The sequence below is a fragment of the Solanum pennellii genome, chromosome 4 (genome assembly GCF_001406875.1).
Source record: "Solanum pennellii chromosome 4, SPENNV200".
Classification (NCBI taxonomy): domain Eukaryota; kingdom Viridiplantae; phylum Streptophyta; class Magnoliopsida; order Solanales; family Solanaceae; genus Solanum; species Solanum pennellii.
This window is the reverse complement of record NC_028640.1, coordinates 64,324,894-64,350,950: the sequence shown is the minus strand read 5'-3', so window position 1 is coordinate 64,350,950 and position 26,057 is coordinate 64,324,894. Positions and strand designations below refer to the sequence as shown.

The 26,057-nt window shown below is 34.0% G+C and overlaps 1 protein-coding gene across 2 annotated transcripts; it reads right to left on the bottom strand.

The window, feature by feature from the left end:
• Positions 1 to 1,658: 1,658 nt before the first annotated feature.
• On the bottom strand, positions 1,659 to 12,653 carry LOC107017097 (protein CELLULOSE SYNTHASE INTERACTIVE 1). 2 transcript variants are annotated; one of them, XM_015217374.2, is made up of 8 exons: positions 12,407 to 12,653; positions 11,698 to 11,832; positions 11,027 to 11,100; positions 6,495 to 9,543; positions 3,828 to 6,372; positions 2,909 to 3,363; positions 2,286 to 2,402; positions 1,659 to 2,155 (listed from the first exon to the last, which is right to left on the bottom strand). In XM_015217374.2, the coding sequence occupies exons 3-8, from the start codon at positions 11,068 to 11,070 to the stop codon at positions 2,003 to 2,005; spliced, it is 6,363 nt and encodes a 2,120-aa protein (XP_015072860.1). In that variant the 5' UTR covers positions 11,071 to 11,100; positions 11,698 to 11,832; positions 12,407 to 12,653; the 3' UTR covers positions 1,659 to 2,002. The 2 variants fall into 2 exon arrangements, with proteins under 2 accessions (XP_015072860.1, XP_015072861.1); XM_015217375.2 differs by lacking the exon at positions 12,407 to 12,653 and adding an exon at positions 12,015 to 12,216.
• Positions 12,654 to 26,057: the final 13,404 nt, after the last annotated feature.

The following is a 26,057-nucleotide window of genomic DNA, read 5'->3' as shown; positions in this document are numbered from 1 at the left end:
TGCTTAAGATCAAGTGTACTGAATTGCCAATTTGGGAATTGTTGTGTTGTTGGCCATGTGAGATGATTTGCTAGTTCATTTTCTCATTTTTTTTTCGGCCTATGTTAGGTATCCATATTAGAGTCTAACTAAATTTGAATTCGCGCCGAAAAGTTTCAAAGTCTAACTAAATTTGAATTCGCACCGAAAAGTTTCTCAGTGGGTAAATATCTCTCCAACAAAAGCGACTCAGTACCTAGTATGCTCGAATTCGAAATCTCTAATTAAAGATGAATGATACTTATCACTCGACTACAAATGTGATTGTTTTCTCTTTGTTTTGCTTTCTTGTTAATAATGTTGTCATGTTGAAAATCAAAGGGTATATCATGATGTCACTGGAACGAAAGTGAGCCATGTTAGAGGGACTCACTTTTGTCTCCTTTTTCACAAGGTCCATGCCAATGTGAATTTTATTTCTATGGATTTGACCCTAAAATATTTCAATTAAGACTTTTTGGGGGTCTAGTTTTTTGGAAAAATAACATTAGTTGCCACAAATTTTAATAGCTTAACTTTATAGCATTTTACTCGAATACACTTTAAGCTCAAAATATTACTTCGTCTGTTTCAATTCTTATGACTTACTTTTTTTTTAGTCAATCTCAAATGATTTAACGTTAAAATGTCCACTTTAGCCTTAATGATATAATTCATCCACACAAATTCGTATGATTCATTTTTCGAGCACAAGTTTTAACCGTCTTCCTTTCTTTCTTAAACTTCGTGTTAAGTCAATCTACCTCACATAAAATGAGACGTAGACTAGTTATAACGCAATCCACAAAATTTAGAGAGGATGTAAGATGTAGAAAACAATGGTTACCGTCAAAGAAGATATATATTCTGGTCAAGTTTGTCAGATGTTCTTCATTTATACATTGTGTAATTAGTGTACAGTAACTGTATAACATGCGTATACATTATATACTATGTATATTGCTCATAGATTTATCACACAAATTATATATATTTTTAAAAGTAGCCGTGAAGAATTACAGTGGATACACTAGGTACTGATAAAATGTATATAATCTGTATATCTTATATAAAAATTGTATCTACAAAAATCAAAGTCAAGTCTTTTGTTGGGTTCTCTCAAATTCTATGATAAACTTACTCCTTCCTTCACTATGCCACCCTATATGAAGCATCAAAGGATCATTTTCACAGGCAAAGGAGTTTACTCTAATTTTATTTAATTTATTAGTTAAGAGGACAACTAAATAAAGCCAATCTTTTTTCTTTTTCACTAATGTCCGGTACCCATATTAAAGCACAACTAAATTCAAATTTACGTAAAAAGAAGTCCCCGCACTAGAGGTAAACCGCTCTCTTACAAAGATGACTCCGTAGTAGAAGACTCAAACACAAGACCTCTAGTCAAGAAACAAAAAATATTTACCACTAGTGTTCTTGATTTTATAACATCTGCTAATTCTTGATCAAATTATTTCTGGAACACCTTTCTGAGTAAGATTTCAACAACTATAGTCCAAATTTCATTCTAAAAGTTCTTAACATAAACAACAATATACAGTTAGTTATCTTTTAAGGAAGAAGAGGTGATTGATATTCAAAACAAAGTGCATACAACAGACTGAGTACTCACATACCAATAAGTAACAATGGATAGTTATTAATCACAATACACATCCTCAACTAAGGCAGTCCAAACCAAAAACACTGTTTCTTTCATCAAACAACATATGAATACAAAAAATACAAAGGAAGCAAACCATGAATCCATGTCCCTTCCTTGATGATACTAAAGTGACTCAAGTTACAAAAGAATACATTGACAACAGCCGTTACAACAACTAAATATGATCGAAACGTAGTAACACCTATACCAGACACTATATACATTCACCTTATAATTAAACAGGAAGAAAGGAAACAGAAAACCGAAAAAAGTTCCAAACATTTGTTCCTATACCACTAAAATGCAGTTTGAGTAACCTTATTCCATTTGCTGCTTATTGGACCATTGGAATTCTATTTCTAAATTCCTTGAGGGTCCGCTTTTGCTCTCGGGCAACAAGGTGTACTCCCCAGCGACTGCACCCAGCATAACTACTCGGTCAATCTGGATCGTGACCTTCCCGAATGAACTCTGTCATTAAATTGGAATAAATTTAGCAGAAGTCAAGAAATGAGGGAAGTCAAGAAGCATATTTTAGCAAAACGTTCAGTGTCTCCTGTTAATTGTAATAGTAACAGGAGAATAGCTTGTATCCTCTTACCTTCCCCATTTTGCTCTTATTCTTGCATGAAATATGGAGCTTCTGGCCTTTAGGAGGACTTTCAAAGGACCATGAAAAGCTTTCATCGAACTCTGGATTAGGACCAGTTGAAACAACCTGACAGGAGAAAAACAAGGAATTGTGAACCATATGAAGTGTGAAGGGAGTAGCAAGAAGAGATCTATGCATAATGAGTGTACCAAAGAAGTTCAACTTAATTATTTTGTTGTGGGATAGTACAAGTCTTGATTACCAATCACTGATGAATCAAACATAACCAGATTTTCCAATGCATTAATTGAAGTAGACAAGGTAAACTCAACCCCCCCGCCCTCCGCTTCCCAGGCGCCAAGAATGGCCCTTTCCCACTTCGCTCTCTTGGTAACTAGTACCCCAATCTCTTCCTTTAGTAAACAGATCCCTACTCTGTTTTCTAGAGCCATCTTGTTCTACTTAATTTACAAGTTTGCAATTTAGAGTGCCTCATTCCCTCCGCCTCGCTCCCAGCACACAAAGTAAGAGTTCTTTATAAATTAGAGTTTGGTCAACACTGCACAAAACGGGTTCCAACCCCACATAGCAATGAGAAATATTACTGTACTTGAAATGAAAATGCAACGTACCTTCGTTTGGCGAGGTGGAGTATTTCCAAGGGTAAGCTTGCAAAAAACGCTTGGATTTCCAACCGATTGCCTCATGTTGTTCCCTCGTTTTATTATTACCACCAGAGTACCAGGCAAACATTGCAGTAAAAATTCTGACTTCTCCTGAAACCGAGGGGGTCCAGATTGTATCAGATACTGCAACAATGGAATGGCATCTGCAGCAGCAATTGATTGTGCCCGAGAAACTTCAGCAGGACATGCGGACCAAGCTTGGCGGAGAAAAAAAAGAGCATCCAAAGCAGCTTCTTGAGTTGCCTCAGAACCAGTCTTCAGGGATGTCACTAAATGTGGAATACTCAGGGTTGCAGGTTCAGTAGCCCTTAGACGGGGGAAGTTTCCAAATAGTGCATTCAGAGCCTTGAGGTACTCCTCATTTACAGTTCCCGAGGCCCATAAATCTTTCTCAATTGCAGCTACAAAGACAGGAAACAATTAAATTTATAAGCTATTAGCACTAACAAGAAATGACTCCATTTGCACATAAACTTTCAATAAAAAATTAACTTTTTGGACACAATAACACATCATCTAAACTGTTCTTTAATATTAACCAACCTGGATCAAGAATAATGGGGAGAATCCACCATCATTTTACGAAAACTTCTATTTTGGAGATACTAATTTTAATATATGAAATGTAAAAGAAAATACAGTTAGCCATGTATACTACACTCGTACAAGTTCCAGACAGATCGTATCTTGTAAATTAGAAATGATTTATTTTCTTTTATTTAATCCAACAATTGGATTTCTTAGTTAAATAATGTGAACTAGCCAATTTATCTTTTTCCAGTCAGTTTTTATCTCATTTGTCTTCTGTAGTTTCAATACAGATAATGACTCTGTAACAATAGATTACAAGGAAAGGAAAGTTTACCAGTGATAGCCCTGACAGTTTCACTTGAAGCATACTCTTGAATGGTGTTATTGGAAAAGAGAAGCTTGACGAACATTGCTGCCTGTACTGATGTATCTGTCTCACTTGAACCAATCAGATCTAACACAACCTGGACACCACCAGCTTCCGCAACTGCTCTCTTATTTGATCTGCTATACATAACGAGGTTCTGTAAGGCACATATAGCGACAACTTTCATTTCTTCAGTAGGTTGATCTTCAAGCAGATTCACCAATGCCCGGCAAGCTGAAACAGCATCACTGCTTCGAGCAAGAGTTTCATTCTGGAATAGGTCGCCAAGAGCAAGAGTTGCCAGTAATCTTGCTTGCTGCCCTTGTGTCTGCGGATCCAAAAGATACTGTGATAAGGGCACAATTGCTGACTTGGTGGCTTTTGTTTCTCTAATCTTCACATTGTTCAGCAAAACCTCAAGGAGTCTCGCAGCAGTTTCCTCACAAAGGTGGCATCTGAGAAGTTCTAAGAGAGACTCGATCGCCCCACTTTCAGCCATAGCTCCAGCACTGGTGGAGTCATCAGTCTCCAACACAAGAAGAGCATTTAATGCACCAAGAACTGTGCCTTCAGAGCCAGAGCGAAGCAATCTTACCAACACTACAACAGGTACTTCCAGAAAAAACTCAGAGCTAAATTGTAGAATACTGGATAATACTACAGCAGCTGACTCCCACAAGGCATGAGGGAGTGAAGGGTCAGCATTCATTATTACTTTAGACAGTTCATTGACGCCGCCTTCTTTTGCAATTTCATTTGGCCAAGTAAGTGCAATACAGACTAAGGCCTTCACAGCTCTCTGCTGCAAAATGGGTATACCAGAACCAAGGACCCGTACAAGGGGACCAATCACTTGCTGGATAACTGGGTCCTTCTGCAGGTGCTCTTCCAAAAGCAGGTGAGACAGAAGCTCAGCAGCCAGTTGTTGCACGGCAGAAGCGGGAGAATCAAGTAAGGGAATAAGAGGTTCAATAGCTTGGTGTGATGTCAAGGTATAATCAGATCGGCACTGCGGATGCTCTAGGATATTCACAAGGACCTGAAGCGTACTGTGTTGCCCATCAGGTCCAAACTCTGGTCTCATCAGCAATACAAAAAGTGGCTCTACCACCTTTGCAGCAGATGGTCCCTTAGCAATGGTAGCATTATTTGTCAGTATTCTGAGCAATTCAGCAAATGCAGCACAAAGGAAATCTGGTGCTTCATGCAGAATGTCAAGCACACTCTCAATAACGCCAGCCTTGACCATTTCCATCTTACAGGAAGGCCTGTCCTTCCCCAACTTCACAAGAGCTCGAGAAATAGCTTCATGAAGTAAATAATTTCGTCCATAAAGAAGGCCAACAAGGGGAATGACTGCACCATGTGCTGCAACTAGTTCAGCCAGCTGTTCGTCGTCCACTAGTTTATCTAATGCACGAACAACAGAATGATGAGCAGGACTAAATTCAGTAACAAGAAGAGAAACCAAAGGCTCCACACATCTAGCTGCAGCCATTGTAGACCTTATTCTTGTATTTCCAAACAAAACAGAACACAACTCGGCTGCGTCACCCTTCAGCTCCATTGAGCAGCTTGATGCAAGAATTCGGCAAAGAACATCCACCGCATTCATCTCGACATCTGCAACCGCAAGAGCTTTTGAAGGATTCTCACTGAGAAGCCTAACTAATGCAGCAATGGCTGCATGCTGCTCCCTCTCCAGACCAGTATTCAGAATCTCAACCAAAGGCTGAACAGACTGTCTAGCTGATTCTGCATTCCTGATGTGATCTGCTGAGAACAAGTTTTCCAAGGCTTTGGCAGCACTATACCTTGCCCCTCTTCCACCAAGACGTAAAACTGCAATAAGCTGACCAACAGCACCAAAAGCAGATTCGTGTCTGCATATTTCAGCAGTAGTAAATAGGATACCTAACAAATCAGTGGCAGCCTCCTCAGTTGCATCTTGTGGACCAAGTGAAAGGTATTTAGTCAGTGCTTCCAGAGCCCCAGATTCAACCATTACAATCTTATTTGAAGGACAATCTCTGGCAAGCTGAATCAGAAGTCCAAGAGCTAGAAAAGGTGCACCGGGACGATCAGGGATAGGTTTTAGCAAGTCAACAAGGGCTGGTATAGCTTTCCTAGAAGTTGCACCAACCCTAATATCATCCACCCTAAACAATCTTTCAAGTGCAACTTCATCTGGGTTACGGACCAACGCAAATTCCTCTGATAGTGCCACAAGGTCCTTTATATCCTCATCAGCACAACCAAGTAACGTTATGAGTCCGGATGGCGCTCCTGAATTTGCAACAGACAGCAGAGTTCCCCTGCTACCATTACAGACAAGGCTTGCTACAGCTTGTGCAGCAAAATACCTGTTTGCTGACTCTTCTGACTTCAGCAGATTAGCTAACACAGGTATGGCTTTCATTGTTCCATTTGCTCGTATGATGTCTCTATCTTGAAATAAGATAGCCAGAAGCAATCCACAAATCCATATGCTGCTATCCTCCTTGAAATCAATCTGTAAACGTTAATAACAAAGGTCATATACTACTTCTGCACAAGAGATATAATAGAACAAAATCAAAAGTCTTGGGTTAGATGTGGTTCTATCACAGAAAGGGAACACTTGAAAGTGCTTACCTGTGTAAACTGTGTAAAAGATTGAGAGATTCTCTCAGTAAGAACTTCAATTGCACCAGCCTCCATAATCTCAGCTTTACTTGTGTCATCATGACTGGCAAGAGCAGAAAGTAGCCATATAGCTATATTGACCCCCGAAACAACCAAAGTACTTTTCTTCACCTCATCCTTTTGTGATGCTTCTTCGGCATTCCTGGAGATGCTAATTGCGATCTTATCCCCCTGGTCTTCCAAATGTAGAGACTCTGAAGCATTTAGCATCCCAACAAAAGATTGAATGAGTGGAACACAAGACTTTGATTCATTTAGATCATCCACCACTCTCTGATGATTCACTTTTGCAGCGCAAACAAGAAGTGCACTTCCTCCTATTTTGACCATAGCATTGGAGGAACAGATTACCCTTCTTCCAACTGAAGAAATGCATCCATAGGCACAAGCGATAGCATCACCAAGCACAGTGGGCTGAGCTTGGCAGAGTCTAGACAATATTTCAATTGCTTTGTCTTGCAACCCCGATGAGGCATCAGCAATGCATGAAACCACAGGACTTATGCTATTTGGATATTCAGCTAGAACTGCCCATGCAGGTTTGATACCACTAGCTCCTTCCAGCCTTGAGAGGAAACAAAGTGCATCTAAAGCTTCTGATATAGCAACAGAGTCGCTTCCAGTTGATTCCAGGAAAGAAATTAATGCAAGAACTGTTCCACAACGGTTAACGCAATCAGTTAAGGCAGGATTAACCTCACTGAATTGAAGAAGACGAGCAATTGCTGCTGCGGCATGGGTCCTTCCACCAGTTGTGCCTTCACGAAGAACTCTAGTAGCAGGCAAGATGATTTCTTCAGGAACTGCTTTCTCAGACACCTCGGGATCCAAAAGAAGATTGGCCAAAGCACATACTGCTTGTTCTGCAACTTGTAAAACTGAGGACTTTGCAAGCACCATTAATGAAGGCAATGCATCTCTAGCAATTGCTGCAATGTCACGGCTTTCTCTAATAGAGAGAAATATTGCAGCAAGGCAGCGCGACGTGTCCACTAAGATAGCCTCAGGTTCAGCATTCAGAAGCTTCACAAGTGACCACAAAGTCTTCACAGCAAGGGTACTTTCTCGCAGGTCCTTCCTGAGATGGAAAATTGCAGCAAGAGCTGATGCAGCCTTAGCCTGAGTCTCTTCCTTGGTAGAGCTTAATATCTTTATCATCGTCTCAACTGCATCATTTGCTGCACTGCCTTCACGCAACATATCGCTTAGAGAGGCCACAGAGAGCAAACTTTTCAGTGCATCTAAGACATAAATTTTGGACTCTGGAAGATCACTAGTTAATAATGCAGTGAGTTGACTAATTGTTGCAGTATCTGATTTGTGAATCAAATGGTTCAGTGTCTTTGCAGCAATTTCCTTCCCGTTGGAGCTACCATTCTTCAGAAGCCACAATAAAGCAGGAACAGCATCAGCACTTTCAACACAAGCACGGATATCTTCACTGTGATTACAGAGGTTTCCAAGGATAGTTGCTGCATCTTCCTTAGCTTTGGCAGACCCAGTTTCCAGAATTTGAACAAGTGGAGGTATGCCACCAGCTGCTGTAATGGCCCACTTACTTTCATCATTTTCATTGGATAGAAGACAAAGAAGAGCAACAGCACACTCCTGTTGCTGCTCTGATGAGAGTCCAAGAAGAGAGATTAATAGCTGAATTCCCTCACGACCTTGTAGTGCATGCCATAAGCTACCTTCATTTTTGCATAGAAAGAGAAGTGACCTTATCAACTCATCCTGAACTTCATTTGTGGCCATTGTGATCAAACCAACCAATAGGCGTTTTGCATCAGAATTCACAAGTTTGCTAGACAGTACAGAATTCCCATACAAACTGGCAAGTGCTTCAATAGTACGCTCCTGCACTAGAAAGGGTAAGCGGGCCTTAAATTGCTTAACCAGTGTTTCTTCCACTTCCAAAGGATCTGATGCTCTTGAATTTTCTGCTTTGCTATCATATATCATGAGAGCTGAAGCTAAAGCCCCCAATGTATCAGCTACTTGTGCAGGTGAGGTGCAAGATTCAAGGCTTTGACCAAGACTTGAAATGACATATGACAAACCACCAGAAATATTTGCAAGCGCACACATTGCATGCTCCTGCAAAGCTTGGGCGTACTCACCCTGCATGAATTCTTTTGAAGGAGCTATGGTAGCATTTATCAAAGCAGGAATACCATTAGAATTTGCTATTTCCTTCCTGGAATCTTTGCTTTGGGCAGAAAGAGATTTAAGAGCGCCTGCAGCTTCTGCTCTAACTGAGGCTTCATTGCCAGGTCCAAGTAGTTTAAGAAGTTGCTTGGTGGCCTCTGCAGCTAAGACTCTTGAACAAACAGAAGAATCCTCCATCATCATACAAGCAAGGAGAAAGCAGACATTTGCCTGAGTACTTGGCTGTCCATTATTCAGTAGTTTAACAAGTATATCCACTCCTCCAGCTTGTACTGTTGCAGACCAGAAGCCCTCAGTGCTGGTCGAGAGGTTTTTTAAAGCTCCTGTCAGTAAGTCGTCAACTATATTTCCAGCTTTAAGTCCCTTTTTTAATTGCTCCCATAATACTGGCACAACTCCTTCAGTTGAAAATATTTTTGAGCCAACATGATCTTTTGCACCACCTTGAGACACAGCATATATAGTTTTTGCTGATGCAATCTGACTGTCGGCTGAGCTTGACTTGAGAAGACCAAGGAGAGGAGGTATGCAGCCTCCTAGTAGCACTTTCACTCGCAGTTCATTCTCTTTACACAGAGAACCCAAAACTGTAGCAGCCTGCATCTTTACCCCAAGTGATCCAGAACGAAGTAAAGAAACAAGTACTGGAACAGCTTGTGAATGTGAGCCAACAGCACTAAATGCGTTTTCCCGTGTATCAATAAGCTCCAGTAATTGCTTAAGTGAATTTTCTTTTTCTTGCATGGATGAGGAATTCTGCCGTAACTGCTCAATGCATTGAGCAACACTTGCTAATGTCCCATCTGGATCTTCCATGCTACTACGATCTCTGCACAATTTAATAGCAAAACATCCTTTCAGGATTTGTTTGTAGTCTAAACCAGCCAAGAATATCATGATGTAAAATGCTAATCCAGGCCACATGAAGTTAGAAAAGATTGCATCATTTTAAATGATACTCTCTCTATCCCAAAATAAGTGTCACCAGAAAAGATTGCATCATTTTAAATGATACTCTCTCTATCCCAAAATAAGTGTCACCTTAGCAATAAACACGCCATTAAGAAATCAACAAATACAATGTGTAGTATACTAGATCATTCCTATTCAACAAATGTCTCTTGAAAATTGAACACTATCAAGAAGATGAAGTATAAGGGTATAGTTGGAAAATCTTGCTATTTTTCGTCTTGAATTCCTAAAATGACGCTTATTTTGGGACAAAAATTATTTTTGCTAATGGGAGATTTATTTTGGGATAGAGGGAGTGTTACAAATTTTGTTCTATTGCTGCTTTTCTTACTGGTAACAAACTTCCATCAAAATAGTATCTTACAACAGAAAACAAAGGACAGGATATGGTCAACTGCACTTCAAATATTTTCAGTTTTAAAACAGAGCAGCAAAGACCAGCAATGTCCAAAGCAGAAGTAATTCACATTCCCATACTGATTGTTATGTGAATATATTTTACATCTTGGAGAATCTACACTATCTCTGGACGAAAGGTGAACAAAAGAGAAGCTTATGCATGATTTATGTTTTGTGCAACTGATGCATGTAGGAGTTGCAAAAAATGATACTATATTGAGACAAAATATTGGACTCTTTCAAACAAAAAGAAAGAATATCTAAGATGAGTTTAAGAGCCTGTTTGGTTCAGCTTAAAAGCTGGTCAAACTGACTTAAAAGCTGATTTTTGACTTATTTAGCTGTTTGGCAATACTCAAAATAACTTATTTTAAGTAAAAAAAAACTTATTTTAAGCCAAAAGTTAAAAGCTGGGGTAGGGGTGCTTTTTTTTTTTTTAGCTTATAAGCTGTTTTAAGTTGACCACTTTTTTATCTTTTTGCCCTTAATATTTTTATACAATCTCCAAATTACCCGCATAACCCTAACATCTCTTTCTTTCATTTTTCCCTTTTCACGTTCGGCATAGCAACTTCAGCACTTTTATCCAAACGCATAACTGCTTATTTTAAAAATAAGTTTCAGCACTTTCAAAAGTACTTTTTTAAAGCTGCTTTTATTAAGCCCATCCAAACGGGCCCTAATTGAGGACTCGTAAAGTATGAGAAACTGTATCAGCATTTGCAGATACAGATTCCCTGAGAAGAGAGGAGAGCAACAGAAGAGAGTTTTGCAAGGAAAAGTCTGTTTTCATTATCCTCATGCAGCCATGCTTATAGCACAAGAAAAAAAAAAACGTGTCGCCTGACTATAGACTAAAATGCTTCTCATCGAGTAAAACACAAACCATAGATCAGATCATTATGAGCTCCTAGACTGAAAGTGTTGATATTTAGACTAACCTCGAAGATGTTTTCATAAATGAATGCGGAGTTGGAGGCTCCATATCATGAGGTTTAGCATCGGCATTTCTGTCCTGTTACAAGAAAAGAATTGATAGATATTGGTCAGGAATGAGCAACACTCTAGAAAATCACAGCATCCATTGATGTCATTCAAGAAGGAAAATAGCACGAATATGATGTTGAAATTAACCATCAACAGCACAAGTCAGTTTTGACATCATCAAAAAACAAAGTATGTAAATCTATAATTTTTCTCAGTCATGGAAGCATGCAATATACATTAGAGATGCAGCATTGAGTGAGTGATGCAACCCTTTCTAATTAAAAATGCCGACATGATACGGACTGCTTCTCCGACAAAAAGAAAAGCAAAATAAACTACCATTCTAAGATGTTTACTATTTTCAAAGGAAAAAATAATTGGAAAAATGGCAATAACCTGGATTTAGCTACAGAGTAATACTAAGAACACGTAAACTCGAGAATAAACTGCACAATACTAAGATTGCACATATAACACTACTAGTTAAGACACACCAAAGTAGAGTGGAATGCAGAAAGGGCATCTCCAGATCTTTGAGTAAAATAGTTCAACAGCTCACGTAACAAACAAACCATGAGGAAACTTATCAAATCAATTTCTTTTTCTTTAAAAAAGGGAACTTTACCGTATCACTAGTGGCAAGACTGCTGCCATTGGCAGCAGGGAACCTCCAAGCCAGTGTGGCCGCCAGCTTTGCTGTGATCTCGAGATCTTCACGGCAGATCTACCTCCCAAGACACAGAAGAAAGCTCACAGCCTCCTGCAAAGCACCAGTAAAAAGACATTATTCCAGAACTTCTAGAAAAAACACAAAACTAACAAAATGAAGTACCTTTATCATACGTTAACAAAAGATATAGATCAAATTGTAATAGCATAGTTTCCAAGAATGACAGTACCACTAGAATTACTTAACTACCTTATTTTTCAGCAGTGAATTACCTGAATAGTCCAAAGCACCACCAACCAAAATTCACATATGGAAATCACATAAATCTAAGACCAGATTCAGCAATAATTTCAAGTCAATACAGAAACAAACATCATTTCCCTATTAAGATTCCCACAATCCAGAACCAAATTCACCATAAACCCCACAACACCAATCCAAGAAAACACAAGATCCAGATCACACACCATTAAAGCTCACATCTTTACCTCAAAAAACAAAACCCCAGATGAAATTTTCCACTAAAACCAAACCCCACATTCACATTTCACCAAGCTTCATAGTCTTCAACAAAAATTCAACTAAAAGATCTAATAAATGGGATAAAAATTGAATCTTTAACACAATAAACAAACCAACAAAATCCTGAAGAGAAGAGATAAACCTGGAAAAGAGAAAGATAATTGTGTTCTCTTTGTTATTGCATTTGATTAAAGAGGTTTCTTAGAAAAGAAGCGAAGAGAAAGAGAAGAAAGAAGATAAATAGATACAAAAAAAGTGAATTAGAGAGAGAGTGAGTGTGAGCTAGCAAGAAGAAGAAGAAGGGTCACCGACAGACAGCTGAGAAAGAGTGTGAGTGATAGAGCTTAGCTATAAGCTGGCTTTCTTGATTTTTTTTCTCTTTCACACTCCATTTCCTCACTTCCTAAAATTTTGGGCAAAAGTTACCTTCATTTTGTATAATGGTTGTGCTTCTTTTTTTCCATCCATTTGAAATTTTCTCTTTGATGTCAAATTGAAATTAGGCTTTCTTGTTTTTCTAAGTTTTATTTTTTTATTGTAAAAAATATATTTCCTTAAATATACATATCTAATTTGTAGGTTATTAGTAAAAGAATTTTGACTATCATTTATACAACTATTATTATGATAATTATATACTAAAAATAAATTGGAGTAATAACTCTCCAAAAGTTAACTGCTCCTTTAATGTGTGATAAGACTAAAGAAAACATTTTTTACATATATGAATTTTGATACATATTAATTATATATTCACAAAAAATACCTTTTATTATTTCTTATAATATTTTACACTTTATTTACATTGTTAAAAAGAAAATAGTTTGCGTATATGACATTTTTTAATTATTCATAGCATAAATGTGTTATATTAAGAAAAGAAATAATGGCTCTAAAGTTTTTCACAATAATTAAGAAAGTTAAAAAAATATTTTAAATTATGTTATCAAATGATTGTGTTGTTATAATATATTACAATTTGTATCTTGTATTCCTTGTAATATTTCTCATCCGTTTCTCATCTCCTTTTATATCTAACTTCTATATATTATACTGAAAACGGCTAAAAATAAAAATATCCTTACAGTATCAGAAAAAGTTAAACAATATTCTTCATCCATCTTTTGGTCTAAAAATATCCTTCTACATATCTTTTTGGTCTAAAAGTACCATTTCATCCAACTTTTTGCTCACGTATATCCTTTCAACTAACAATCCTCTTTTTCTTAAAATACTTATTATGTGTCATTTTCTTATTGATAGAAATAAAAATTACCTCTATTAATTTTTTTTCATAATTTATCCAAATTTCATAGTGTATATTTTTTGTACCTTGAAAAGATATATTGTTTTGATTTGGATAAATTATGGAAAAAAATTATAAAGGTGGATTTTTATTTCATTCAATAAAAAAATGACACATAATAAGTATTTTAGAAAAAAGAGAGGGTTGTTATTTGCAAGGGTATAAGTAAGCAAAAAGGTGGATGGAAGGGTACTTTTAGACCAAAAATATGAGTAGAAGGGTATTTTTAGACCAAAAGATGAACGAAGAGTATTTTTAGACCTTTTCGTATAGCTCAGGGATCTTTTTGGCCCTTTTTCATATATAACACTACTAAAAAAACATCGTTTAGCGACGGATTCTTACGACGAACAATATTTCGTCTCTATATAACAACGAATTCGCGACGAAATAATCATTTTGTTGCAAATTACCAAATGATTTTTTGACTTATAATATAGCAACGACTTTGCAACGGAATATTTAATCCGTCGCTAAATAAAAGCGCGAAAATTTAGCGCTTCATTTTGCCAACGGATTTAGTAACAAAGTAGTTGTGACAAATTTAATTAATATTCGGTGACGAAATTAGCGACGAAAAAAAGATTGCTAAATTATCAAATATAATCCTACGGTCAAGATCTAATTCCCTAGTTTTTTTCCTATTTTAATCTACCAAAAGACCCAAACCTAAATTCCTCATTTCTTTTTTCTCTAGATCCGCCGCACCCCGCCCTTTTCTCTTCATCCTCGTCTCTTCTCTATCCGCCATCTCCGACAATGCAGCCACCCATCGATGTGTGTCATCTTCGGCGAGAACAAGAGGAGACACGACTCTCCTCTTTTCGTCGCCCCTCTTCCTCCTGTATCCCGTCGCCCTTCTTCGTCCCCTCTACGCCAGCAGCAGTAGCGAGGCTGCTTCTCTTCCACTCCTCTGCTTTTTCGGTGAGTAGCAGCTTTGAACGGCGAGCCACCAAGAATCACCGATTCCGAGCAACAGCAGCTGGTGATAAGAACCAGCAGCAGTCACGAGAGCAGTAAACGGAGAACCACCAAAAATCACGTTTTAATTTCATGGTAACTTTGATTACCTCTTGCAACCCTAGCATTTTAATTTCATCTTGTTACGTAATAAATGATCTTTATATCTACACACGTATAGTTTGTAGATGTATTCAATTTAAGTACAAAAATTAATGGCTGCCATATATCAAAATCTAGCACTCAAATAAATAATGGGAGTAATGGTGCACCCTCTTTCTGTAAAGTTAAAAAGCAGGAAAAAGGGCTTCTTTGCACCTCTGATGTTGAATTTTTTGCTGATTCATGAAACAGATTTCCTAAACATTCTTTTAAAATCCTATCTACAGTTCTGTATGCTTTATTATGAGATGTTATTTTCCTGTTTTAGACTTCTAACACCTCCAGGCACTCCTCTTTTTCCTTCTCTGGAGATAGAATCACGCAAAGGTATGTCGGGAACTTCTAAAGCTCACCCCATTGCATTGACATCTAGAGTAAGAATATTTATATTCTGCCGTTACATTCTTTCTTTGCTGAAATGCATTAAGCGTAATTGGAAATTAGTATAATTTCATTTTTGTTTTGTTTAACACGTGAAATGTTGACCATCTGTGTAATCTGAAAGTATTTCATCCCATATCCAGCCACCAGAAGAATGTGGAGATTTCAAGGAACCTAAAAGGATATTTATTTAATTAAACAGGAAGACCCTAACCTGACAGGTTTTTAGTTTTGCGCGATGGTGGCTCTGTTGTTTAGTCAAAAGCTATTCACAGAAGCCCTCTGCTGAATTTGAGGATTATTTTAGTTTTTGAATGTAGTGTTAGGACAAAAAATAAGCAGGTGTAAATGCGGAAGCTAGCAATGCAAATCTCAAAAGACCACGAGTAAGAAGACAACGAGAAATATACCAAAAGACACAAAGATTTAACGTGGTTCGGTCAATCGACCTTCGTCCACAAAGGAGATGAGCAATCCACTATAAATATGAAAGTACAAAATACAGAGGGAAACAACCTCAACCAAATTCACTCATAATACATGAGAGGTTCACACAAGTGATAACATATCAAACTTGTGATCCATAAATTTATCCCCCTAACCAAAACTCTCAAAGCCCTTAAGACTACATTGTAAATGTTGATTAAGTTAGAAGGAACATGTCTCTATTTATAGAGTCCTAAACATTTTCCTACCAGAAAAAAATTAGTCAATCCAAAACCTTTTCTTAAAAGGAAAACCTACTTATGGTAAGAAATTTAGGGCAAATCCCAACATGTAGAGGTTTTCCTTTTAGGAAAAAGTTTTGGATTGACTAATCTTTTTTCTGGTAGAAAAAGGCTTAGGACTCTATAAATAGAGAATTTTCCTTCTAACTTAATCAGCATTCACAATGTAGTCTTAAGTGCTTTGAGAGTTTTGGTTAGGGGGAGAATTTATGGGTCACAAGCTTGATACGTTATCACTTGTGTGAACCTCCCATGTATTCCGAGTGAATTGGTTGAGGTTATTTCTCTCTGTATTTTGTACTCTCATATTTATAGTGGATTGCTCATCTCCTTTGTGGAAGTAGGTCGATTGACCGAATCACGTTAAATCTTTGTGTCTTTTGGTATATTTCTCGTTGTCTTCTTACTCGTGGTCTTTTGAGATTTGCATTTCTAGCTTCCGCATTTACACCTGCTTATTTCGGTCATAACATAAGAAAGAGATAGTAAATTCAAGCATTTTCAAGTTCACAATAATGTCATCAAAGCACTCATCAATCAAGAAATTAGATCCACAACAAGGCAATTTACAAACACCATTAACAATACATTGCTTTTCTCCTTTGATATTTTATTTTATTAAGATCATCAAGTGAAATAGTTGAACGCATCACCTCATTTTCATTACTCCTTAATACATCCATGAAGGTAAATAGAAAATTCTATAAGTTTTACGAGTTTTAGAAGTCATTTGTCTTAACTCAATCAAAATTCAATTCGAGACTTAAAGCTTATTCTTTGCGAACTATGTCCAAAGCCACACAATCTAATCCAATCAAATATCGCAATAAGATTCCAAAAATAACAACACCCATATCATACACTTGGAAAGATGAAACAAACCAACTAAAAATCTCAATTTCAAAAATAAGGTTTGAATAAAAAAAATTTACTTGAAAACATTACCCAATTCATTTGAAACTCCGTAGTGAAAACCAATTGAGAAAGTAATTAAATCAGTTCACAATCATCATTTAATCAATTTCTTGGGTTCTTGAAGAAATCCCAAATTATCATTCCAAAAATTTAATTTAAACACTTAAACTCATTAACAATAATAGGTAAATAAAGATGTTGAGATTAGAAATCGTTACCCAACTGTTTCTTCTCAAAAATCTTGTTTAAATCGCCAACCCAAAGCTCCCCAAAGTTTTTTTTTTTTTTTAAAAAAAAGTAAAATGAGGCTGAAATTCGATTTTAAGAGAACATTTTGTCCACGTAAAAAATGTTCTTGGTAATCGCGATGACCAAATGGCCGCAATTGCATTGAGTTAAAAAGGTGAACTCACTGATATTGACCATCCTGATCTTGATGCACATAGAAAATGCTCTACGCAATCGCAAGGGAAGGCCACACGATTGCAATGAATAAAATACAGTGCACCATACAGGTAGAAACCAACGTATAAAAGTCACAAAAGTTTCCGAAAAAATCTTCAGAATTCATTAGAAATCAAGTTCACACAAATCAAATATGTAACAAGACTAAACTTGACGTTTCAGAATCAATGAAACCATCGGAATACGAATTCAACCTCTCCTTGATTGGAATTCGTGACCAAAAATGAACATAGCGGCTAAAAAGTTGTAATCAAACTTGGGACCTTTTAAAATTCAATCAAAACCTCCTCTAGGCTGAAAATCATCCCCTGAATTCGATGAAACTGTGAAAACATCCAATTCAAGCATCCAAACCACAAGTGTTGACCAATGTCAAACCACATGCTAAAATTTTATATATTTCCAACTTAGAACATCATATCCATGAAAAAACCCTAAATTTGAAATCGATAACTCTCTTAGATCAATTTTCACATTCCGAGACTGATGAAATTGATAGAATTTCATTACGAGACGTGAAATTTCAAAAGACATCGAAAAATCACTTTTTAACAATTTTAACCTTTTAAATTCACAAACTGTCATAATTCATAACTTTTATCTCAAAACTAGAAATTAATTTTAAAATTCATTCCAAAGTAACTTGGGTTCGGGGGTCAATATTAAAAGGGGGTTAAATGATATTTTTTTTTACAAAAAATTCAAAAAATGACTTTTCAGGTCATAGCACATTTATTTTCTTTATTTTTTCTCATTTATACTCTCCGCATATTGTTGTTCTTAATTGAGTAATTAAATCAATTCTCCTTATGTTTTACAAATTATATAAAATATGGTTAAAAATATTTTTTATTTCGATAAATTTATCGTATCGTTCCATACTCTTTATATATTTTTGTTAACTCAAGAGAAACACACACTAGTGCCATGTTTCAAATCAAGATTATAATTTTTTTGTTAATATTTCTCTAACATGTATTTATCAAGAAAAAAAATTCAATACCAACACTAAAAAATAATTCTTAAATATAAATGATGAATATCAAGGACCAACAAATAAGTAGATTGAGAGAGATATTAAACTTATTTCGTCAAAAGCGAATATTTTTATTCAAGTGTTACACTTGAAAAGTTTAGACTCAATAAATCGTAGTAATAATTTTAAAAATCTGAAAAAACTTGAAATCTTCTTACAATTTTTTTGAAAACAACAAAGTTATATATTAATAAATAATTTTTTATGAATATCAAGCGATATTTGAACATTAGAAATTAACTTTACATTCTCATGTTCTATTATTATGCTTAATAAAAGTTGGTTCATATGATTACAAAAGAATATATACGTACTTTCGCGATTAGCTTGTTTGTATAAATTGGCTTACTTTTCATCTTCTAATATTTTAACCTAAACATACAATAAACTAATCTTGCCAAAAGAAAAAGGAAAAAAGAATTAACCAAGCAATAAAAAATTTAAAAAACTTAATAAGTTAAAGAGGAAATAACAACCCTGTATTAGTATACCATAATTAAATTCTCTCAAAACTCACAAAGAAGCAAAGACCAAAAATAAATCAATTTTTTTTTTAAAAAATCTTGATTCATATCATGAACAACCGAAATAAATAATGTCAAATATTATATAATTGCAACATAAAAAAATTACTATAATCATATTAGGCATATGAGATTATATTATCTCATAAATCAAATTATGTAAATATATCTAACAATTTTCATTATAAAATTTTCTCTTATAACATGCAAAATCAAATTAAATTTTTTTTTACTAACGATACAAAAGAAAAGAATTAAGAGAAATGAGAATAGTCTTTCATCATGTATAGTTCAAAATATATTTTTATCAATGTGATCTGTAAAGTGTCATAAACTTGTTCATTAAATAATTGAGTATCATGATGAAATGGTAATTTGTTTTTGAAAGAAAAGATAAAATTATGCACATAAAATTTAATATAATTGATGAACACTTTTGGATTTCATATTCAATATAATTTTTTTTAATAACACTTAATCAAATCTATGAGATTTGCTAATTTATTAATAAGAGATATATTGATTAATATGTATATATGGAAGAGATATTTTAGTCGTTTCTGGATTGAGTAGAAAAGAGATATATGAAGTTCGTTCTCTTCCTTTGTGCATCTCTGTGATGAACTATTCTAGGAGAAGTTCGAATCCGTTTCGTTCGGGTATTGATTGGTCTTGGTTTGACATGATTTACGCGTTCAATTCTTTCGAATTCATTGGATCCTTTTCCACGTTCGAGAATCCCCCAAAATAGCGGATTCTATAACAGCATTCTGCCTTTTTGAAGACAGAGCACTCGTGGCACACACTTGGCCCTTTGCCTGAAGAAAATAATTTTCTTTTACTTTTGCTTTTCTTAAGAAGCAAAAATTTTTAGATTCTTCCCAATAATAAAATAAATTATTTCTTTCATTTATATAAGCAGTTTTAAGAATTTGCCAATACTTATTTAAATTATTTTTTCACAAAAAAAATATTTTTGACTTCCAAATAACAATATTGCAGGCTCGTATTCTATAATTTTTTTGATACAAGAACAATTATGAACAGTGAGTACAATAATTTTTTAGTAAAATATTACTATAATTATAAATTAAAAATAAGAAAGCAAGAAAAGATACTATACAGCTTCAGCCAAAGGCAGCTGAATTACAAGCTGGCTCAAGCCTCTCTATTTTATTTTTGTTACTTTCTGATTTCTATGGGTTGGCACAAAATAATATAATCCATTATATATCTTTTTATGTTTTTTTAATTGGCACCAAAAAAAAAAAAGACAGAAAGATACACCTAATAAGTATACTTCTATATTTAATATATTTAATTGAACTGCATGTTCTCTCATGCATATAACTATTTATAACATGATTAATAATTAGAATAGCAACTTAATCAATAAAACACTCCACATGCAATTTTGGGAATAATTTATTTTTCTACATAAGTTCTATTAGGATAAATGTTTTTTTAGTGGTTAAATTAATTTTGAATTTCTCACCAATAAATAAATGAATTAATGATCAGTCTGATTCATATTTAAGTAATAAATTTATTTACGTAATGATCACTTCAGAAATTCATACAATTTATTTCAATAGGAACTGTTTAATAAAAATACTTTATTAATTTTCTTTGGATGCTCAATTGGAACACAATTTCAAGCTAGGCATGCAATGATTTTTCAAAAAAAAAAAAACAGAATTATATTATATCGAATTGATTATTAAACTTATTTTAATAGAATTATAGAATCTTATATAAACATAATTATACCCTTTCGACTAATAAAATTTTAAAAAATCTAATTTTATTTATATTAAATAAAATAAATAAAAATTATTATAATTCAAAAATATTATTTTTATAAAATAATCGATTGAACCGTCCCATTTTTAACCCCTCTAATTTGAATGTCTAAAAATCTATTGAAATCATTAGCTGAGTAGTATTGGGAAAGCACAATTCTGTGGGTTCTCACTTCTATCTGGTGGGGTTTTATTTTTTTCTTTTATAGTAGATATGAAAATTCATTTGTTCCCAAATAAATAAAAAAAAGTTGATGAGTCATGTGTCACGTATAATTTGAGATTTCAATCACCACATCACTTTCTGATCAATTGGAACGTAGTAATAGCGATTTGATATATCAAAAAAAAATAGCGGTATAATAGATGAGATTGTTTCTTTTTAATAGGAGATATCTTAATTTTAAAATTGAATATAAATTATTTTTTTTATAAGGAGCGTTTCCTTCAGAGTGAAGCTTTAGATGTTGCGAATAATTCGAATATAGTCACAGTTCAATCATTAGACATCTAATAGGAAATTTAAAAGATAATTAGTGATTTGGGTTTTTAATCTACATTTTTCATGTTTAATTTGCAATTTATAATGTTATTCATCCCCTTGAAAATCCACAAGTAACTTAAATACCTTTAGCCACAACAATTTTTATGGAGAAGATAGAACCAAAATTAGGCATAAAAAGTTGTTTAATATTAATTTTTATTGGGATAATACCCAATTACCCCCCTAGCCTATACCTAAAATTCCTACGATACACCTTATCTTTGATGAGGTCCTATTACCCCCTCCAACTTTTTTTTAAGTAATATATTACCCCTTGCGTGCCTACATGGCAAAAATCGTGATTTCACCCATGTAGGGCGCGTGAGTGCGGAGTAAGTGCAGAGTGAGTGCAGCTTTTGGCTAACAATGACCAACAAAAATGAGCCACGTGTCAAAGCAATTTGAAAAAAAATTCAAAAATAAATTTTATTGTTTCTCTCAAAGCATCTTTTTCGTCTTTTCAAAAAATAACCCCATGTTTATGGTTCTTCATTTTTGAAGAAGCTCCATCCACTATCATTCAAGCTCCTTGATTTGAAAAGGTAAAGTAAAATTTAATATATTCTTTACATCTTTTTATGTCGATTATTAATTCTTATTTTATGTCGATTATTAATTCTTATTTTATGTCGATTATTAATTCTGAACTTGATAATTATATTAAACCAAATGATAAAATAATAAAAGATCAATATTAACAATTTGAAACAAAACTCATTATCTTTATTCATATAGATTTATTAATTATGGGGTATAGGGAGTGGGGTGGGACGTGAGAGAGGAGGAGTATATATATCATTAAAGTCACTTTATCGAAAACTGAAAAAGTGGGTCCTGGCGCGTGTTCAACAAACAAATCGACCTTGCAGATTATTTTTGCCACGTAGGCACGCAAGGGGTAATATATTACTTAAAAAAAAAAGTTGGAGGGGGTAATAGGACCTCATCAAAGATAAGGTGTGTCGTAGGGATTTTGGGTATAGGCTAGGGGGGTAATTGGGTATTATCCCATTTTTATTCGTTAAGTTAATTTTATGTTCATTAAAATTTCAATTCATATAAAATGATTCAGTGCAATCATTGTCAAATAAACTAAAACTCAATAAAATAAATATTATCTACTGGAAAGTACAAATTTTTTTTGGGAAAATAGAACAATCTTGTAAGAAATTAGATTAGATCAAAAGAAAATAACAACACTGTAATTCCGTAAATAAAATTTATAAAGGATATATAGTAAAGTATATGTAGATCTTATTTCTATCTCAAAAAAATAGATATATATAGTTAATTAACAGTTTCACACAATCTGAGAAAAATACAAAAATGAGAAGAATAACAAAATAATATAACATGGAGAGTAATAACCAAGAGTCCAGAGCTTAAAGGGCAAAAAAATTGACAAAAATTTCAAAAGGGTACATCAAAAAAATTTCTAACCAAAACAGTAAAATTGCTACTGACGTAGTGATTTACTTTAGCGCCGTTATTCAAAATCGCGGATTTTGAAGCGTTTTTTTTTAAGAAATAGTTTTTTTTTATACATTTTTTTAAACAAATTACTGCCTTGGCAACGATTTATTAAATCCTTTTTTTTTTGACGAAATTCAAAAAAAAAAGAGGATTCAATGAGTCGCTGCCAAGGCAGCGATTGTAGTTGTCACAATTAAAAGGAAAAGAAAAAAGCACTAAAATTGTTGTCAAAGGCAGCGATTTGTTAAAAAAAACGTAAAAGAACAATTTGTTAAAAAAACGCTACCGAGGCAGCGTTTTGTTAAAAAAACATAAAAAAAAATGATTTGTTAAAAAAAAAAAAAGCCAAGGCAGCGATTTTCAATTTTTTTTTTTAAAAAATCAATAACAAAAATTGCTGCCAAGGCAGCGATTTCAAAAAAATAATAAAATTTTTTCAAGAAAAATAATCGCTCCACAAGCAACGTTTTTGATTAACGACATTAAAGTAAATCGCTACGTCAGTAGCGATTTTACCATTTTGGTTTGAAATTTTTTTGATATACCCTTTTGGAATTTTTGTCCACTTTTTTTGCCCTTTAAACTTCGGACTCCAATTAACAATGTATAGAGGAAAGAACAACAATGACAAGAAAATAATGTGATAACTAAAACACAAAAAAACACATGTGATAATCTAAATCGAAGAACAAAAAACTATGAGGATATTGCTAGTACCATTGCTAAAAAGAAGCAACAACCAAATATATCCTGCAGGAAATCGAGATAACGTAATATTCAACTGTCAACTAACTTTTTATCCTTATTCACAACGTCCAACCCCTCTTACTTATTTAAAGTCATAGCTCTCGGTAAAATCAAAATTTATCATGTCACGCCTAATCACCTCCCCCGAGACTTCTTCAGCATGACTCCACCTATCCTATTTTCACTTGTCCAAACCATCTCAACCTCGCTTACCTAATCTTGTCCACCATAGAGACCTCTCCTACCTTATTGCAAATATCTTTATTCTTAATTTTATCTCTCCTAGTATGCCTACACCTCTATCTCAATATCATTTCCGCAACTTTTATTTTCTAAGTAAAGGTGAGCGTACATGTTCATGTACGTGCACCCATTAACTTGAAATATGACATTTTTTATTAGACGAATTAATTCACTAAAATTGTTTGGTTGCACTGGTCTAAATGTTGAACATATATGCCTTTCGAGCTGAGGGAACTCGTTTTGAATCCCATTTGTTATTTCTCTTTTTTCGCTTTTACCTAAAAACTTAAAAGTATTGAATATAACAAGGAGACTAGCCAGTTTCGAACTTGCGATTTCATGGTGCAATAACTTCACTCTCCAAACTATATGTTGAAAGTCATTTGATTCATATTTATATATTACTCCCTCTGTTCATTTTTATTTGTCATTTTGCGCTTTTCGAAAGTCAATTTAACTAATTTTCAAAGTTAAATTAGATTATATTAATTCGATATCTTAAACAAAATATTAGATATTTAAAACTATATGAAAAGTTTTATAAATTTCAATTTTTTGCATATCAATATGATGAAAAATTAATACACCTTAAAATGTTAGTCAAAATTCTTATAGTTTGACTCTAAAGAAACCATGACAATTAAAGGTTGACGAAGGGAGTAGTACATTAATTTTATGTTTCTATATTTAGTAAAATTATCTCAAGTATCGGTATTGAGTGACATACATGCCATAACTAAGATGTATTATTCTTTAATAGCGCACCCATCATCTTCATATCTTGGATTCGCCTCTACTTCTAAGCATGTGATTTCTTGATTGCCAACATTCCATTTCATACAATATAGACACTCTAACAATCACTATGAAAACTTACCTTTTAAGTGTTGGCATTATCTTGTTATCATGGACGAGTAAGCTAAGTGCTACACATATGTATCGTTGTTGAACTTCGATAAAAGATTAAGATAATATTTATCGTGAAATAAAAATCTAAAAATAAACCAGAAAATTGTTGTGTCGACGAGTAAGCTAAGTGCTACACATATTTACATGTGAAAAGTGGTTGATTTGCATGATTAGAAGGGTTGAAAATCAAGCTCAAGATTGAATACATTACACCTGAGAATCATGACCAAAGGGGGCAGATTCTCATTGGATATTTTTGAGTTATTTTGTTAGCAAAAGAGTATTTTTAAGTAACACACGTAATAATAAAGATAAATTTTTTAACCAAAGCATAACGGATGGACATAAAATTTATAAGAAGTTTGTCATAAAATTTCACTTTTATGCTCATAAAATGGAATCCGGAGCCTAAAGGGTATAAAATGTTAACAAAAATTCCAAAACGGTATATGAATATTTATTTTAACCAAAAAGGCAAAATCGCTGGAAGGGCAGCGATTTCGCTCGCCGGAAAAAGTAAAATCGCTGCTAAGGCAGCGATTTCCAAAACAAATTTTTGTTAATGATTTTTTAATAAATCGCTGCCTAATCAGCGATTTCTTTAATTTTTTAAATTATTTATTAAAAAAAAAAAACTTTGTCTCCAAATTGTTTTTTTTATTTTTTCCAATCAATTTTTTTTACGATTTTCAAAATTAAAATTTTAAATTTTTTAAAGAAATTTTAATTTTAAATTTTTCTACTACTTATTCCAAAATAATTTTTTTTTTAATGATTTTTTAAAATAAGTAGCAATCAATTTTTTTCTAAAAATTGATTTAAAAAAATTAAAAAAAAATTGGAGACAAATCGCTGCACTTGCAGCGATTTGCTCCTAATTTTTTTTTTTTAATTTCAAATAAAAAATTAAGGAAATCGCTGCTTAGGGAGCGATTTATTAAAAAATCATTAAAAAAAATATATTTTAGAAATCGCTGCCATTTCTTTTTATCAAATTTTTTCCGACGACAGAAATCGCTCCTCTTCTAGCGATTTTGCCCATTTGGATAAAATAAAAGTTCATATACCGTTTTGGAATTTTTGTTAACATTTTATACCCTTTAGGCTCCGGACTCTCATAAAATGAGCACTTTTTGCGATTTGCTAAGAAGTTTGTGTTTGTTTTTCTTTAAACCTCCAATCTGCTCACGCTTACGCCCTCAAGTAAACTAAGCTAGCGTTTGGCCATAGACTTCCAAATATTCTTGGCAAATATTATTTGAGTGAAAATTTGGGTGAAATTTCACCATCTGTTTGGCCATAAAATTTGGGAAATATATTTCAACTTTTTAGAAAAATATGATTTATACCCACAAGTTTTAAAAACTATCAAAACTAACTAAAAGTTTGTATTACAAGTCAATTGAATGTTCGTTACAACAATAACAAATAATGTCCATGACACTAAAACGATGTGGTAATTTGGAGTGAGTGCAACAAGAATTATTCCATGTATCGTGAAGCAGACAAAGTACATGACTTTGTTACCTAAAGCCAATTTTTAATAATTTTCATCAACAATCATATCATTATTTAATATTCACTAAATATTTCATCAC

Bases quoted from the DNA above. Each gene is read 5' to 3' on its own strand.
- LOC107017097 (XM_015217374.2), bottom strand. From the start codon at position 11,070: ATGGAGCCTCCAACTCCGCATTCATTTATGAAAACATCTTCGAG. The intron at 6,373-6,494 runs GTAAGCACTTTC...TAACGTTTACAG, and splicing joins CTTTTACACAGTTTACACAG to ATTGATTTCAAGGAGGATAG. The intron at 3,364-3,827 runs GTAAACTTTCCT...CTGTCTTTGTAG, and splicing joins AACTGTCAGGGCTATCACTG to CTGCAATTGAGAAAGATTTA.